The 16132-nt window shown below is 49.3% G+C and overlaps 1 protein-coding gene across 1 annotated transcript; it reads right to left on the bottom strand.

Moving 5' to 3' along the window:
* Positions 1–189: 189 nt before the first annotated feature.
* Positions 190–14576, bottom strand: SIRPB2 (signal regulatory protein beta 2). The gene is made up of 5 exons (XM_078444186.2): positions 14262–14576; positions 6724–7089; positions 5055–5396; positions 4459–4527; positions 190–3182 (listed from the first exon to the last, which is right to left on the bottom strand). The coding sequence occupies exons 1-5, from the start codon at positions 14518–14520 to the stop codon at positions 3052–3054; spliced, it is 1167 nt and encodes a 388-aa protein (XP_078300312.1). The 5' UTR covers positions 14521–14576; the 3' UTR covers positions 190–3051.
* Positions 14577–16132: the final 1556 nt, after the last annotated feature.

Here is a 16132-nt window from a genome sequence, read left to right as displayed (position 1 = left end):
GCTCGTTGTCCGTCTTCCCCCAGTAGCAGGTGCGCCCTGAGAGAGCAGACTTTACTCTTTAATCCTCAGCACACTGATTAGTGCCTTGGCCTTCACCCACTTTTTATGACTGGATGGAAGGGGCGACATAGGGTGAAAAGTTAGGTTCCTGTCCTCGACACGCTCGAATTCCAGAGGAGACAACTGGCGGTCATGAAGGAAACGCACACGCGTTTATTTCAGGCCACGGTAGCGCTGCAAAGAACAGGGAGGGGCGTGAGGGCCACCAGAGGGATGGAGACATCGCGGTGGACGGAGCAGTCCGGGAGCCCTTGCGAAGGGGAGCCTTGGATGAGTTAGGGAATGTGTGGCCAAGGCCCCGGGTGGGTGCCAGGGCGGAGTCAGTTTAAGGGGTGGTGGTGGGAGATGATTGGGGAGGGGGGTGGTTTGCAGGGACCAGATCCCGCAGGGCCCCGGGGGGCGAGGAGGTTTGGGAGGCCGAGTGGTTCTTTCAGATGCTCTGTGCCTGCAGACCACAAATGACCACAAACCTGGTGCTTTATTTATCTATTTATTAATTTATTTATATTAGATTTTTAAATATTTATTTATTTTGAGAGAGAGAGTGTGTGCAAGGGGGGGAAGAGGCAGAGACAGAGAGAGAGACAGAGACAGAGACAGAGAATCCCAAGCAGGCTCTGTGCTGTCAGCACCATTGATCCCCCAAACTGTGAGATCACGACCTGAGCCGAAACCAAGAGTTAGACGCTTAACAGACGGAGTCACCCAGGCGTCCCACAAACCTGGGGTTTTACAATAATGGAAATTTACCCTCTCATCGTTCTGGAGGCCAGAAGTCTGAGATCAGTAACATGGGGCAGGAATCAAGGTGTCAGTGGGCCCGCTCCCTCTGGAGACTCTGGGGAGAAGTGATTCTGGCTTCTTCCAGCTTCTGGTGGCTGCCGGCCTTCTTGCGGCCACATCACTCCCATCTCTGCCTCTGTGGTCACGTTGCTGTCTCCTTCTCTGTGTCAAATCTCCCCCTGTCTCTCCCTCATCAGGGCACTTGTGATTGCCTTTAGAGCCCCCCTGGATAATCCAGAATAAACCCCCACCTCAAGATCTTTAACCCCAGAGGCAAAGTCCTTTTTTGCCATGTGAGGTCCAGAGATTAGGTTCCGGGTTCCAGAGATTAGGACGTGGTTATCTTTTGGTAGGGGGTTATTATTCTGATGACTGGTGATTCAGTGATTTATTCCGTCCTCAGACTAAACTAATGTCCCCTTTGGCTTAGGTTTTTCAAGCTCTTTTTCTGTGGTTATAAGGAAAAACGGCCAGACGAATCCACCGCCCCACAGAGTAGGTGCTAGGAGATATTCGCGTGGAAAGCAAAAATGGGGTTCACAGATACTGAACGGACACAGTGCACACAGCACACGTGAAGCCCTTAGTGAATGAACCGAATTAGTTTTCGTACAATGCAGAGAAGTCCACGTTGCCATCCTTGTCCACGTTCTTATCCACGAGGGTCCAAGGGGTGAAGTGACTGCTTGATTAGTCACTAAGGGCACACAGGGAGGGAGTGGAGGTTCGGGCTGGGAAGCCAGGCGTGTCGCACTTTCCCCCACATTGGGCTTCTCAGCCCCAGCACTCCCGATGCTTTGGGCCACACAACTCTATGTTGTGGGGGATGCCGTGGGCATTCAGCAGCATTCCTGACCTCTACTCACTAGAGGGTGATAGCCAGTTGTGACACCCCTCAAGTTGTGACAACCCCCGAGTTGTGACAACCAAAAGTGTCTTTACACATTGCCAAATGTACCCTGGTGGTGGGGGGGAACCCTCCTCTTCTTGAGGACCACTGCCCTCCATTATACTATCCTAGTGGAGGTGGTGTTACAGAGGGGTGCTGTTTCAGCTGGGAGTTGAACTCACGTGTCACGCAGAGCAAGGAAGAGGCTGCCTCTATGCCCCTGAGGCTGCCTCTATGCCCCTGGTTATCTATTGGCATTTAGCCTCTGGTTCCTTTAGTGAGAAATTGCTGGCTGGGCACCTTGCTGCCAGAATGAAGACTACATTTCCCAGCCTTCCTTGCGGCTAGGTGTGACCATGTGACCACATTCCAGCCAATTGGAGGTGATGTGGGCAAATATCTAGCTGTGCCTTTGAAGGGGAGGGTCATACGCCCCTTTGCTGCCTTCTTCCGTAGTCTTGCTGCCTGAGATATGGACCTGGTAGCAAAGAGATCGAGGAATCCCGGGTCTCACTACAAGGGAGTCCCCCTATTGCCTGGCCTGCTTGTGCTCAGTTATTACTAGCAAAACCGATTCTCTTCTGGCTTAAGCCACTGTTATTTAAGAGTTTTGTTACAGTTGCTGAGCCTGCATTTAACTATTGCAGCCACCCAAGCAGCCATAGTAGGGAAGGAAAGAAGGCAAAGAAAGAAAGGAAAAGAAAAGAAAAGAAAAGGAAGAAAAGAAGGGAAGGAAGGGAAGGAAGGGAAGGAGGGAAAGGAAGGGAAGGGAAGGAAGGAAGGAAGGAAAGGAAGGAAGGGAGGGAGGAAGGAAGGAAGGAAGGAAGGAAGGAAGGGAAAAAAGGCAGGAAATGAGGAGAGAAGGGTGTAAATGGAGAGGCCTGAGCAGTCTGGCTCTGTGAGCTTAGAGATACTTAGGAAAATCTTCCGGAAAGGACTCTGAGTTGGATCTTGAAGGATGAGAAAACGAGGAGAGGGGGTGGAAGGGGGCGGGCACTACCGCAGGAACAAGGGCCTTGAGAAGAGAGCCCGGCAAAGCCTTGAAGGACAAGGAGGGCTTGAGCTGGCTGTCAAGAGAGAGGACAGCACATCAGAAGGGAGCCCAGTCAGTGCCAAGTGGGGTACTTCGCCAGGTGAACGGAAGCCAGGTGTAGGGATCCTGGAGTTCGGCACAAAGCCTGGGGAGCATCTGGAGGTTGGGGTTGGAGGCGATAAAGTGGTTGGGGAGCCTTGACCTCTCTTCGACTCAGAGGACCTACTTTGAGGTCGACCCCCCCCCCCCCCACGCCCCATGCCCCGTGCTGCATGCCCCGTACAGATTACAGTTCTGCTGAGTCTGGGGTCTTGGTGTCTTCTTGCCTTCTCCGGCAGGCAGCCCAGGCCAGCAGGAGCGCAGCCAAGGTCATGGCCTTCAGCCCCAGGACCACAAGTGTGAGCACAGACAGGAGGCCTGGAGGACACAGAGGAGAGCTCAGGAAGGACCCTGGGCGATCCCCCAACAGTCCAGACCTCAGTGTCCCCACGGGGAGGCCTGGCCCAGCTGCTGTAAACCTCTGGGGCCACATTCTTTCTACACGAAGACCTCCCCTCCCTTTGTCCGGGGCCCAAAGAGGCTTTGCCCAATATCCTACCCCTGTGTTTAGTCATCCTCACAGCATCCCTGACCTCCCATCATAATAGAAAACTGTTCATTTACTGGCTGCTCAGCTCCTCTGCCCCAGACCTTGGGCTAAGCACTTCCTAACTGCCTAATTTAATCCTTAAACGTATGCTGCAAGGCAGGATAATAATGCCATTGGTACCGATGAAAAGGCAGAGTCAGAGTCGGGAAATGATTTGCTCAGGGGCACATACGTTAGAGAAGTGATGGGACCAGGTGGTCTGGCTCCTACAAATGGCAGGAACAGGGCTCAGTGACAGGGAGCATCTGGTGGCGCTACCCCAAGTCTCACCCTCAACCCCACCCTGTTGCCAAGTGACCCTGAGCGTTAACAGGTGGTATGATATGCACAGTTCTGGGGGCTTGACACGTGTGATCTCATGGGGTCTACACACCAGCCTCATGGGGTACGCTCTCCGACTCTTATCCCCTCTCCGCCCCTAGTCCCCAGTGCAGGATGACAGAAATTCGGGGAGTGAGGCAAGCTTCCTGCAGTCACACAGGTAGAAAGGGACTCAATCCAGGAGGCCTGGCTACAAAGCCATGATCTTCAGCACTGTTATGTACAGTTTCACAGTGTCTCCTTGCACTGAATCATGGGGAGCTTACTACCTGCCAAGCAAGGCTGACCACTGAACAGTCAGCTGTTCTTTCTTTGGTCGAGGTTTTTTTTTTTTTTTTTTTTTTTTTAATTTTTTTAACGTTTATTTATCATTGAGAGACAGAGCACGAGCAGGGGAGGTGCAGAGAGAGGAGGAGACACCGAATCCGAAGCAGGCTCTGGGGTCTGAGCTGTCAGCACAGAGCCCGACGGGGGGCCCGAACTCACAAACCGTGAGATCATGGCCTGAGCCGAAGTCAGACGCTCAACCGACTGAGCCAACCCAGGCGCCCATCTTTGGTTGAGCTTTAACGTGGTTCTCTGAGTTCCTGGTTCTGATGTTGAGATGAAGTCCTGGGGACTTTCTGGGTGGCGCATAGCCCTAGAAGGCAAGGACTGCTCCCTTCCCATGGCCAAGCCTTGCCTGTGGGGACTGGTTACCTTCCCAAGACTAGGTACACTCACCTGAGGGATATGTCCTGCCTATATGTTCATTGGTGAGTTCTTTCTCTTGGGGAGAGGTGATGGGCTTTGCTGTAAGAAAGAGAGACAGTCTCACATTCCCCTTTTCTTTCTGTCTTGCCCCTTCCTGAGCCCCTGTGCTAGGACTTAGGGTCATCGAGAGGAGTGTGTCTGGAATGGGGGCTAGAAGTCAAACCCTGTGACTATGAGGGACTAGTTAGACCTGTCTGAACATCCCTGGGGTGGGGACAATGTCTGATTCACTGCAGTATCTACAGCACCCAGTAGAGTGCAGAGCAGTAAACAGGCACTCAACAGATACTGTTAAACCATTAATGGTCTATCCAAAGTTTTGAGGAGCCCAGAATGGGGAGAAATGAACTCTGCCCGGGAGAAGCAGAAGGTTTCACAGAGGAGGGGCTATTTGTGCTGGGCCTTGAAGGATGAGTAGGAATTCGCCAGGGAGAAGGAGAAAGCATTCCAGGCAGAGGGAACGGCTTATGTAACAGCTGGAGGCTGAGAAGAGCTGGCCTATTTGGGAATTTCCTTGTGGACCCCCTGCCCCTCTCCCCCAGTGCCTTCTAGACCACCTGTCTCACCTTTTACTCGCAGCCTGGTGCCCTGTCCGGACAGGTATTGTCTGTTGGGTTTCCTGTAAAACTTTACACAGTAGTAGGTGCCTGTGTACTCAGGGGACACGCCTTGCAGGAGGATGCTGAAATCGCTGTTGGAGGCCCGGACGGCTGTCACGTTGGGGTGGGAGAGGCCTTCAAAGTTGTAAATGGCCTCGCGGCTCAGACCAGCCCCCCGAAACCACCTGATGGGTCCCGGGGGACCCTGTCCAAGCACTGTGCAGTTCAGGAACACAGTGTCTCCGGGGGTTGCCAACACCACCTCCTGGGGCTGCAGGATCCAGAGGTTTGGCTCTGGGGCCCCGGCTCCTGAAGCCAAAGAGAGGGTCCTTGTTGCATTTTGTGTCTTCCTCCATTGTCCACTTATTTCCTCCCTGATATCTTCCCTCCCTCCCCACTGCCCTGATTTCCCTACTCAGCTACTCCCTCTGGATCCCCACATTATGCTCAAGTCGGTTCACTCAGTAAAGAAGTTCTCAGGACCTGCTATGTGCTGAGGTTACGACTGGGGGAAATGGAGCTCAGCGAGACATGCAAATGTCCGGCTGGGAAGAAGTTTTCAGTCCGGTGGTGGAGATGGTCCAGAAAATCCCCTTGAGGTTGGAAAGCCAGAGGACTGTAGGGCCAAGAGGGGGCGCCTGTCACGGCGTGGGAGGAATCGGAGAAACCTTCCCGAAATGCTTGCATCAAGTTAAAATGAACCCTTCCCCTCACCTCCAACTGCCACACACAGATATTCTCTCTGTTAACAGTTTGCAGGGCGGGGCACCTGGGTGGCTCAGCAGGTTAAGCGTCGGACTTCAGCCCAGGTCATGGTCCCGAGGTTTGTGAGTTCAAGCCCCACGTCGGGGGCTGTGCTGACAGCTCAGAGCCTGGAGCCTGCTTAGGATTCTGTGTCCCTCTCTCTCTCTCTCTGCCCCATCCCTGCTCGTTTTCTCTTTCTCTCTCTCGAAAATAAATAATACATTGAAAAAAAAAAAAAAAAGAACACACTCCTATTGAATGACAGACCCAGGATGTGAGTGCCCAGGTCGCCACTGCTGGGCTTACAGATAGCATGACTGATCGAAAATAAATAATACATTGAAAAAAAAAAAAAGAACACACTCCTATTGAATGACAGACCCAGGATGTGAGTGCCCAGGTCGCCACTGCTGGGCTTACAGATAGCATGACTGATTACGTGGGGAGTGTGGTAGATTAAATTATCAGCCCTAGTTCTGGACTCCCCTAGGGTGGTGCATCCCTACTCTTGCCTCGTGGTGGGTGGGTACGCATCCCGGTCTCTTGACTTTGCGTTGAGCCGCATGACTTGCTTTAGCCAATGGGCTGTTAGCAGATGTTACGTGATTAGAAACTTGAAAAGCGCTTGGGGGCACTGGGGCTTGTCCTCTTTGCTTCTGCCATCTCCACGACCCAGCTGTACTCTTCGCAGCTGCAAGAAGACGCGGCCCTGGAACAAGACACGTGGAGCAGAACCACTCCAGATGCCCGTGCATGTGTGGGTGAGACACCCTCGCGTTGTGCGCCAACTGGGATTTTCTGTGGACGGTATGGGTGTGGATGGATGAAGGCAGCTGACGCAGGGAGACCGGTCCGAGCTGAGCGCCTAAGACCCACAGAGCCTGATACTCACCCTTCACAAACACTGAGGTGCCCTCCTGCAGCTTCTTTTCTGGGTTCTCACTCAAGTCATCAAGCCCCACACAGTGGTAGGTTCCAGCATGCTTGCTGGTGACATTGTGGATATAGATGGAAAAGTCACAATGAAGGGGCTCCAGGGTCCGCTGGATCACCGGCGTCACCCCCGGGAAGAAGCCGTGTTTGAAGTTATAAATCTCCTGCTGGTCCCGATCGCTCACCTTGACCCATTTAATCCTGTCGTCAGTGCAGGAACCTGCCACGGTACACCGCAGCAGCAGCGTGTTTCCTTCCGCCACCAGCAGGGGGCCCTCGGGCTGCAACACCTGCCGCTCACTCCCATCGCTCTGCCCAGAGGCTCCTGCAACAGAGGAAGACTGGATTTGTGCTGAGCTGGAAGGACCTGGAGCCCTCAGAGGTGAGCTTACCACAACCTAGTCATTAGCTGGCCAGCAACAATTGCTCAGGACGCCGGACAGATGTTGTTGGGGAGGGAAGCGTGAGAGATGAGGAGGTTGTCTGGAGAGGGAGAGCAGAACTTACAAATAATGGAGAACTTGCAAATAATAGGTGACCGCATTCTTCCCGTCTTCACAGAAGTGCTGAGAGCCCAGATGACCAGGTAAGTTTCCCCGGATCACAGTTTATGGGCTGACTGGTGTCTTCCCGGCTACATTCATATGTCAGAGTCCTAACCCCCAGTACCTCTGAATGTGGCTGCATCCGGAGACAAGGTCTCTAAAGAGGCAATTAAGTGAACATGAGGGGCGCCTGGGTGGCCCAGGCTCAGTTGGTTGGGCATCAGACTTCGGCTCAGGTCACCACCTCGCAGCTTGTGAGTTCGAGCCCCGCGTCGGGCTCTGTGCTGACAGCTCAGAGCCTGGAGCCTGCTTCGGATTCTGTGTCTCCTTCTCTCACTACCCCTCTCCCACTCTCTCTCTCTCTCTCTTTCAAAAATAAATAAATATTAAAAAAATTCTTTTTAATTTTTTAAAAAGTTAACATGCGGTCATGAGGGTGGACCCTAATTCAATATGACTGGCATCCTTATAAGAAGAAATTAAAGGCACGGAGAGAAGACAGCCAAGGAGAGAGGTCTCAGGAGACGTCATCAACCTGGCTGACACCTTCGCCTAGGCTTCTAGCCTCCAGAAGTGTGAGATAATGCATTTCTGTTGTTTAAACTACCAGTCTGTGGCACTTTGTCATGGCCCCCGAAACTAATATGCCATCCAATACGAATGTGACAACCTGTTTCTGGAGCCCCCGCTCTTAGCCCTCAAATGTATCGCACAAAGTAAACATCATCTGGCATCCTGTGAATTCTTTTTTTTTTTTTTTTTAATGTCTTATATTTTAGAGAGAGAGAGAGGTGGGGGGAGAGAGCAGGGGAAGGGCAGATAAATGGAGACAGAATCCGAAGCAGGCTCCAGGTTCCCAGCTGTCAGCACAGAGCCCGATGTGGGCCTCGAACTCACGAGCAGTGACATCATGACCTGAGCTGAAGTCAGACGCTTAACGGACTGAGCCACCCAGGCACCCCCTGAATTCTTTTTGACTTTTAGTTATTTTTTATTTTTTTTTTTAAATTTTTTTTTTTTCAACGTTTTTTATTTATTTTTGGGACAGAGAGAGACAGAGCATGAACAGGGGAGGGGCAGAGAGAGAGGGAGACACAGAATCGGAAACAGGCTCCAGGCTCCGAGCCATCAGCCCAGAGCCTGACGCGGGGCTCGAACTCACGGACCGCGAGATCGTGACCTGGCTGAAGTCGGACGCTTAACCGACTGCGCCACCCAGGCGCCCCATTTTTTTAAAGTAATCTCTATACCCAATGTGGGGCTCAAACTTACAACCCTGAGAGCAAGAGTCACATGCTTTACGGACTGAGCCAGCCAGGTGCCCCCCTGCGAATTCTTTTTTTAAAAAACTACTTTATTGAGATATTATTTACACACAGTAAATACCAGCAATTTTATGTCCTATATGCAGTTCTATCGCTTTGAAAACATTTTTAAACTTCAAGTGGAGTTGGTATATAATATTATATTAGTTTCAGGTGTCTCTTGTGAATTCTTTACCAGGCTGCAATGCTTGTTGGTGCTTTGGGAAGTGGATCTATTTCGGGGGTCTAGCTGCTGAGTTTGGCCTCGGAGTGGGCACGGAGAGAGAGGGCCGAGACCTCCCATGCAAGTTCTTTTGCACCTGGGTTATGAACAGGCGCTCCCCTGAAGAACTCCCTGAGGTAGGTGTTATTATCATCTCCATTTTTGAGAAATCTGATGGTCAGAGAGGGGAAGAAACAGTCAGTGTCATGGCCAGGATTTGGACTCAGATCAGGTGACTTAAGGTTCTGCTCCAGACGGGTCATCAGTTTTGTGTCCCAAGTTTCCCTGGGTGTGTGTGACCGTCAGGCCTGGTGAATGACTCAGTCTTGCTCCAAGATGTAAGTTTGCAGGATAGCATGGTGTTTCTCAGTGGTCAGTGAGGCGAGGGAGTAGGGAGGTGAGGCAGACGTTTCCTTCTAAGAGGATCTGGGGAGGGGGTGTGGAATTCTAAATTCCTTTCCTGTGTGTCCTCAGCTAGGCATGTGCTAATAATAGCCTCTATAAGAACTCCTTCACAGTTGATCACCAAGGGATACCTCATGTTCAATCCTAGGGATTGCTTTTGCCCTCGGTGTCCTTAGCTCCAAAATGTTGAGCAACACCCACCTTCAAACACCATGAGGGGAGGCAGTCAGATCTGTTCTCTCTAATCCTTTCTGGTGGTTCGTTCCCTGGCCTCTCAGGTGGTTTCCTCGCGCGCAGGCACTGAACGGTGCCCATCCGCTCAGCACAGGGCTGAAATATTGCCTTTCCCCACCCGCCAAACCGGAAAACCTCATGTTTGACAGAGCAATGGGTAGAACAGACAGGAGAGAGGACGGTACTCAGAGAGAAGTGTTGTGGTCCCACCTAGCGATTCCGAAAAGCCAGGCCCGGAAATGATAAAAACAAGTAACGTTCAAGTAACTTTGACACATGTCTGAGTGAAGTTCTGACAGCAACACAACAAAGGCTGGGAGGAGGGAAACCCTAGTATACTTTGTAAGTCTCTTATACGGTCTGGGAAATGGTATGCTGTCACTGAAAGGTGGATGGTGCAAATTGCACACTTAAGAAAGGGGGAAGGTCCAGTGGACTCTTCAATATTCACAGGAAACTATAGAGCTTGTAAACTGATACCCATTTCTTTCTCAAAATAAAAATATACTCCCAGTGGGATCCTAGGAACACAGGGATATTCTATTATTCTTATGAACCAATGAGGATCAAATAGAAGAGAGAAAGTATTGGGGTGGGAGAGCCCATGGCCCCCCTTTTTTTCATCTTGGAAAATTTGAAACTTCTAAACCTTAAAGCAACCACTAAATGACAAAATAAAGAGTAATAGCTAATAAGCCAATAAAGGAGATAAGATAGCATTATAAAAATATTCAACAACTGAAACGAGACAGAAAAAGAGAAAAAAGGGAACAAAGAACCGACAGGACAAATAGGAAGGTGATAAGACCTACACCTAATCCTCTAAAAAGTCACCTTGAAGGTAAAAGGTCTAAATACCCGATGTAAAAATTAGAGATTGTCGGCTTGGATAAAAAGTAAGATCTTGTAGGCTATCTGTTGCCTACAAGAAATGCACTTTAAATATTAAAGCTGCGCATATGTTAAAAGGAAAAATGATAGAAAAAGGTAGAGCATATAACACTAATCAAACGGAAGCTGGAGTGGCTATGTTAATATCAGATAAAGTAGATTTCAGAGCAAAGAATATGTCCAAGAATAAAGAATGCCACTTCATAATGGTAAAGGAGCAAATTAATCAAGAAGATAGGGGCACCTAGGTGGATCAGTTGGTTAAGCATCCAATCTCGGCTCAAGTCATGGTTCAGTTTGATTCATGGGATTGGGCCCTGGACTGGGCTCTGCTCTGACAGTAGGGGTGGAGGGGGCTGCCTGCTTGGGGTCCTCTGTCTCCCTCTCTCTCTGTCCCTCCCCTGCTCGTGTGTGCTCACTCTCTCTCTCTCTCTCTCAAAATGAATAAGCTTCAAAAAAATCAAGACATACAAAGCCCAAATATGTGCACCAGATAACAGAACTTAAAAGTGTATGAAGCAAAACCCAATAGAATGGCAAGGAGAAACAGACAAATCCACAGTTATGCTCTGAGATTTCAATATCCTCCTTTTCATGATTAATAGAACACGTAGGCAGAAAATCAAAAAGAATACAGCACTAACAACTAACAGCCTAATTGATATTTATAGAACACTCTGCCCCCCAAATAGGAGGATATATAGTTCTTTTCCAGTGCACGGAGAACTGTTACCAAGAGAGAGCATATTCTGAGTCATAAAATAGTCTCAACAAGTTTAAAAGAATTCAAGCATCTTCTTTGACAGAATGGAATTAAATTAGAATCAATAACAGACAGAGGCCTAGGAAACTCCCAGATATTCACAAGCCGAATAACACACTTTGCGATAACACACGAGTTAAAAGACAAAACAAAAGGGAAATTAGAAAGCAATTTGATCTGAATGAAAATAAAAACACAATATTAAAATCTGTAGGATTCTGCTAAAGCAGAGGGGAATATTTATTGAATTAGGTGACTAGATTAGGAAAGAAGGAAGGACATAAATGAATGACCTTAGTTTCTACCTTAAGAAACAAGGGGAAAAAAAGAGCAAATTAAGCCCAAAGGAAGTAGGAGAGAGGAAACCACAAAGACCTGAGTGAAATCAATAAAGTAAAAAACAAAAACCAGGAGAGAAAAATCAGTATGAGTGAAATCTTTGAGAAGATCATTATAATTGATAAACCTGTAGCCATACGGAAGAGTAAGAGAGAAAGAGAGAGAGACTCAAATTACTAAAATCAAAAACTAGGGAGGTGACACAAGTACAGAGTTTACAGATATTAAAGGACAATAAGGGGATGCTATGGAAAGGTCATGGCTGCATGTATTTGACAAAGGGACAAATTCCTTAAAAACCACCAACTACCAAGACTACCTCAAGAGGAAATAAATTACCTAAATAGCCCTACTATCTATTGCAAACGTTTGATTTGTATTAAAGACTTTCCCGCAAAGAAAACTCCAAGCCCAGATGGTTTTGTTAGTGAATTGTGCCACACATGTAGATACAACACCAAAATCATGATCCATAAGAGAACAAATTAATAAATTAGACTTTATGAAAACTAAGAACTCTTGCTGTTCAAAAGGCACTTGTGAAAGAATGAAAAAGCCACAGAGTAGGAGGAAATCTTTGTGAAGTATCTATCTGGTAAAAAGTTTGCAACCAGAATATATAAAGAGCTCTCAAAACTCAATAATAAGAAAACCAATCGAAAAATGGGAGTTGAACAGACACTTTACCAGACAGGATACAGGATGCACGTGAAAAATGTTTAGCACCATTACACATTAGGGACGTGAACATTAAAACCACAATGACATGTTCCTACGCACCTGTGAGAATGACTAAAATGAGACAGGTTGATCATACCAAGTGTTGGCGAGGATGTAAAGGGCAATGTCATCTTCGTACACTGGTGATGAAAATGCAAAATGGTACAACCTCCTTGGAAAACAGTATGGCAGTGTCTTAAAAGTTAAACACACACCTATCATATGATACGGTCATATTATTCTCAAGTATTTTCCCAAGAGCAATGAAAGCGTAAGTCCACACAAAGACTTGCACACGAACGTCTATAGATGCTCTATCTGTGACAGCCGCAAATTGCAAAGCAGAAAATGTCTGCCAACAAGTGAATGGAGAAACAAACTGTACTTTATCCACACAGGGGACAGAAATAAAAAGACATATGTGAGCTATTGATATGTGCAACCACATGAATGAAGCTCAAAATAATTATGCTGAGGAAAAGAAGCCGGAATAAAAGGGGTACCTACTGCATGATCTTGTATAAAGTTTCAGAAAATGCAAATGAATCTATAGCGATGGAAAGCGGATAAGGCGTTGCCACGGGAGGAGGAGGAATGGAAAGGATGAATCACAAGAAAACTTTTCAAAGTGTTGGATATGTTCATTATATTGATTTTGGTGATGAATTCACAAGAGTGAAGCATATCCAATGCCCCCAAAACTTACCGAAGTGTACATGTTAGATATGTACAATTTGTTGTACATCCATCAAACCTCAATGAATGAAAGCCCTGTGCCCCTCACCCCTTCCCCCTCTCTGGAAAATGTCCTGGGTACCTTGTCTGCGGAGCTGGGCACCCCTTGGCCACAGCTCTGGGATCCCTTCCCCCCTGTCTTCCACCTGCAGGCCCTACCTTTCACGATCCCTGATGGTGGGTTCTCCTTTGGAGGCCTGGTACAAAACCCCCATTTTTCAAAACCTATTTGATCCTGAGTAGTTTAGACATATGACCTCCTAGCCTAGTGCCTAACACGTAGTGGGCACTCAGAATTATTTGTGGAGTGAGCAACTAGGAGCTAGAGTTCACATTTTATGATCAGGGAAACCAGCTCAGAGAAGGGAAGTGGTGCCCCAAATCACAGCTGGGGAGCAAAGGAGCAGCCGAGTCTGGTCTCAGATCTGGTTCCCACCAGGGCCTCTCCAGGAGTGACCATCTTGGAGGACCCAAGCAGGGGCTGGGTCTTAGCAGGGGCTGGGGCAGGGGTCCAGATGGACAGGAGGTGAAAGCCGAGTCTCTTGCCTGCTGGGTCAGAGGGTTCTGGGCTCAGAGGCTAAGCTGGACCCAGGAGCCCCAAGACTCAGGAATTAAATCGGCCTGATCCTGACTTACAATAGACATGGGTAAGAAAATCTTTATGTAAATCTTTACACCGTGCTAGGTACCAACAGGTGTTGTCTTGTCGAATCTTCCAAACAAACGTCATGAGGTGGGTCCCCACGATTAGCCCCATTTTACCGAGGGGGAAACGGAAGCTCAGAGAGAAGTCAGTGGTGAGGTTTGAGCCCAGTTTTCTCAGGCTGAGCCGGCGCCGGCTCGTGGGTGGTTGATTTGTATGGTCACACAGGGCCCTGTGCTTAGAAGGGCCCCGTGCTTGCGATAATGGTCTGCTGTTGCTGTCTTAAAGTTCTTATCACTTTCTGAAACCACGTTTACGTTTTGCACGACATAGGCCCCACAGATTATGCCCCTGATCCTGGGCTGTGAGCCTCACCATTTTTGTATTTAATACGCACAGCACCCCGTTAGCAGCCCTGTTCGCTCAAGAGGAGAGTGAAGTGGCCTGTGACACGAGCACGCGGGTATCTGAGCAGAGCCCAGCTTGCAAGATCCCAGAGCCTGGGGGCTTAACTTCACTGTGCTGCATCCTGAAAAAGTTCTGCTTCTTGGGACACTGGGATCAAGAAAGTTCTCGGCTACCCGCTCCCATTCCCTCTTGGTGGGCTTGAGCCCCTCCAGGCCTGCCAGAGCACCTGGGGCTCCTCTCTGGGACCAGCCAGGGGTGGGTCCTATCATGTCTGGGGTCCCACTCACCCAAGAGGACAAGGGACAGCATCAGCAGCCAGGAGCAAGGAGGCGAGTAGGCCGGCTGGGTCGGGGTGGTCATCGCGAGGGGCGCATGTGCCTCCTGTGGCTCCCAAGACTGGCTGTCGTTCTGCAATCCGGTGGGTGTCTGAGCCTGAAACGGGGCGTTCCTTGGGGCCAAGGCTACTTGGGGAAGTGTTTTCATATGGCAAGACGAGGCTGCTGGTGCAAGAGGAAGGAGCTGTTTGGAGGGGTTTCCGGGTTCCATGTCTGGGCAGCGAGTGTTCCTGTAATCACTCTGTCAAAACCTTCATGACCCCTTTTGCCACAGGCCCTGTCCTGGGCACCCTGGCAGGAAGATGAGCATGCCTAGTGTGTCCCGAGTCAGCCAGACGTGGGGTCAAGTCCTGGGTCTGCCTCTTCCTGGCTGCGTGACCTTTCACGCACACCTGCCACCTCGGAGCCTTTGTTTCTTCATCTGCAAAATGGGGACGGTAGCAGTGCCCTCCTCAGAAAGGTATTGCAGGGATTACAAGATACGTGGGCGAAGGCTCAGCACAATGTAAATGCTGAACGTACCAACCATCATTGTTCATGATGTGCAGGAAACAGAGGAGGTGGCGTTTGCTTAGGAAGAAGGATTTGTTATAAAGCAAGCCCCATGGAGGCCTCCTTTTGGCAGTGAGGGGTGGGCACAGATCCCGTTCCTAAACGCATAACTGGGGGCAACTCTTGAAACCTCCATTTCCTGGGGTCCAACGGTAACACACCTGGATCATATAAAAATTTGCTTTTGTGGCATCATAATTTTCTGTAACTTCTTCAGGAGTCCCTATCATATGATCTGTAAAACAGTAATAGGAATAGGGTCGCGGGGCACCTGGGTGGCCCGCTTGGTTGAGCGTCTGACTCTTGATTTCAGCTCAGGTCATGGTCTCACAGTTCGTGAGTTCGAGCCCCGCATTGGGCTCCACACTGAAAGTGCGGGGCCTGCTTGGGACTCTCCTTCTCCCCCACCGCCCCCCCGTCCCTCCCCTGCTCACACTCTCTCTCTTTGTCTCAAAATAAATAAATGAACTGAAAAAAAACTATGAGGTGAAGTGAATATTGTACATGTTGCCATCGTACTCTTTTAGGTTAACTCAGTTTTGTTTTGTTTTTTCTAGAAAAAAAAATAGCTCAAGCTTTCTACCCTTCCCTCCCTCCTGAGTGGTCCTGGGTGCAGAGGAGGCTGAAGTTTCTTTCTGGGCAGGATGGCGGGCCTTGGGTCTGAGTCTTGTCTCGGGGCCTGGTATCTGCCGTGGGGAGGTTGGTCTGGCCTAGTCCCTGAGCACTTTGCTCTGGGTCTGCTGAGGTGTGGCTGGTCCTGTCTTCTCAATCCCATTGCTTCTTCCACTTGTTCTCCTGTTGAGGGGACCCATATATTGGAGTCTCTTTGAACTGACCACAGGCCTAGAAAATTCCACCAGACCCTCAGCGCCTCCATATCATCCTCCCAGCAGAGCTTCTAAATCACCTTCTCATCTGCCTGGGCTCCTTTGCAGCTATTCCTTTCCTTCTCAAGAGTTTCTTAGAATTCATTTTATTTGTGTGACTAGGTAAGGTGCTGTAACAGTTAGCTATTGCTGCATAACAAACCACCCCCCCAAAATGCAGTGGCTTAAAACAATACCCATTTATTTGATTTGTGATTCTGTGGATTGACAATTTTATCTGGGCTCAGCTCCATGGTTCTTCTCATCTCAGCTGATTTTGACTCAGCATTTGAGGTCAGCAGCAGGCTGGCTAGGAACTCTTTTCTGCTGGCGTTGGCTGACTGTCTCCTGGACCACCTCAGCTGTCCTCCATGTGGTCTCTCATTCTCCAGGAGGCTAGTCTGG

The sequence above is a fragment of the Panthera onca genome, chromosome A3 (assembly GCF_046562875.1).
Source record: "Panthera onca isolate mPanOnc1 chromosome A3, mPanOnc1 haplotype 2, whole genome shotgun sequence".
In the NCBI taxonomy this organism is placed as follows: domain Eukaryota; kingdom Metazoa; phylum Chordata; class Mammalia; order Carnivora; family Felidae; genus Panthera; species Panthera onca.
The sequence above is the reverse complement of the archived record's forward strand: the minus strand, read 5'-3'. Positions and strand labels throughout refer to the sequence as shown.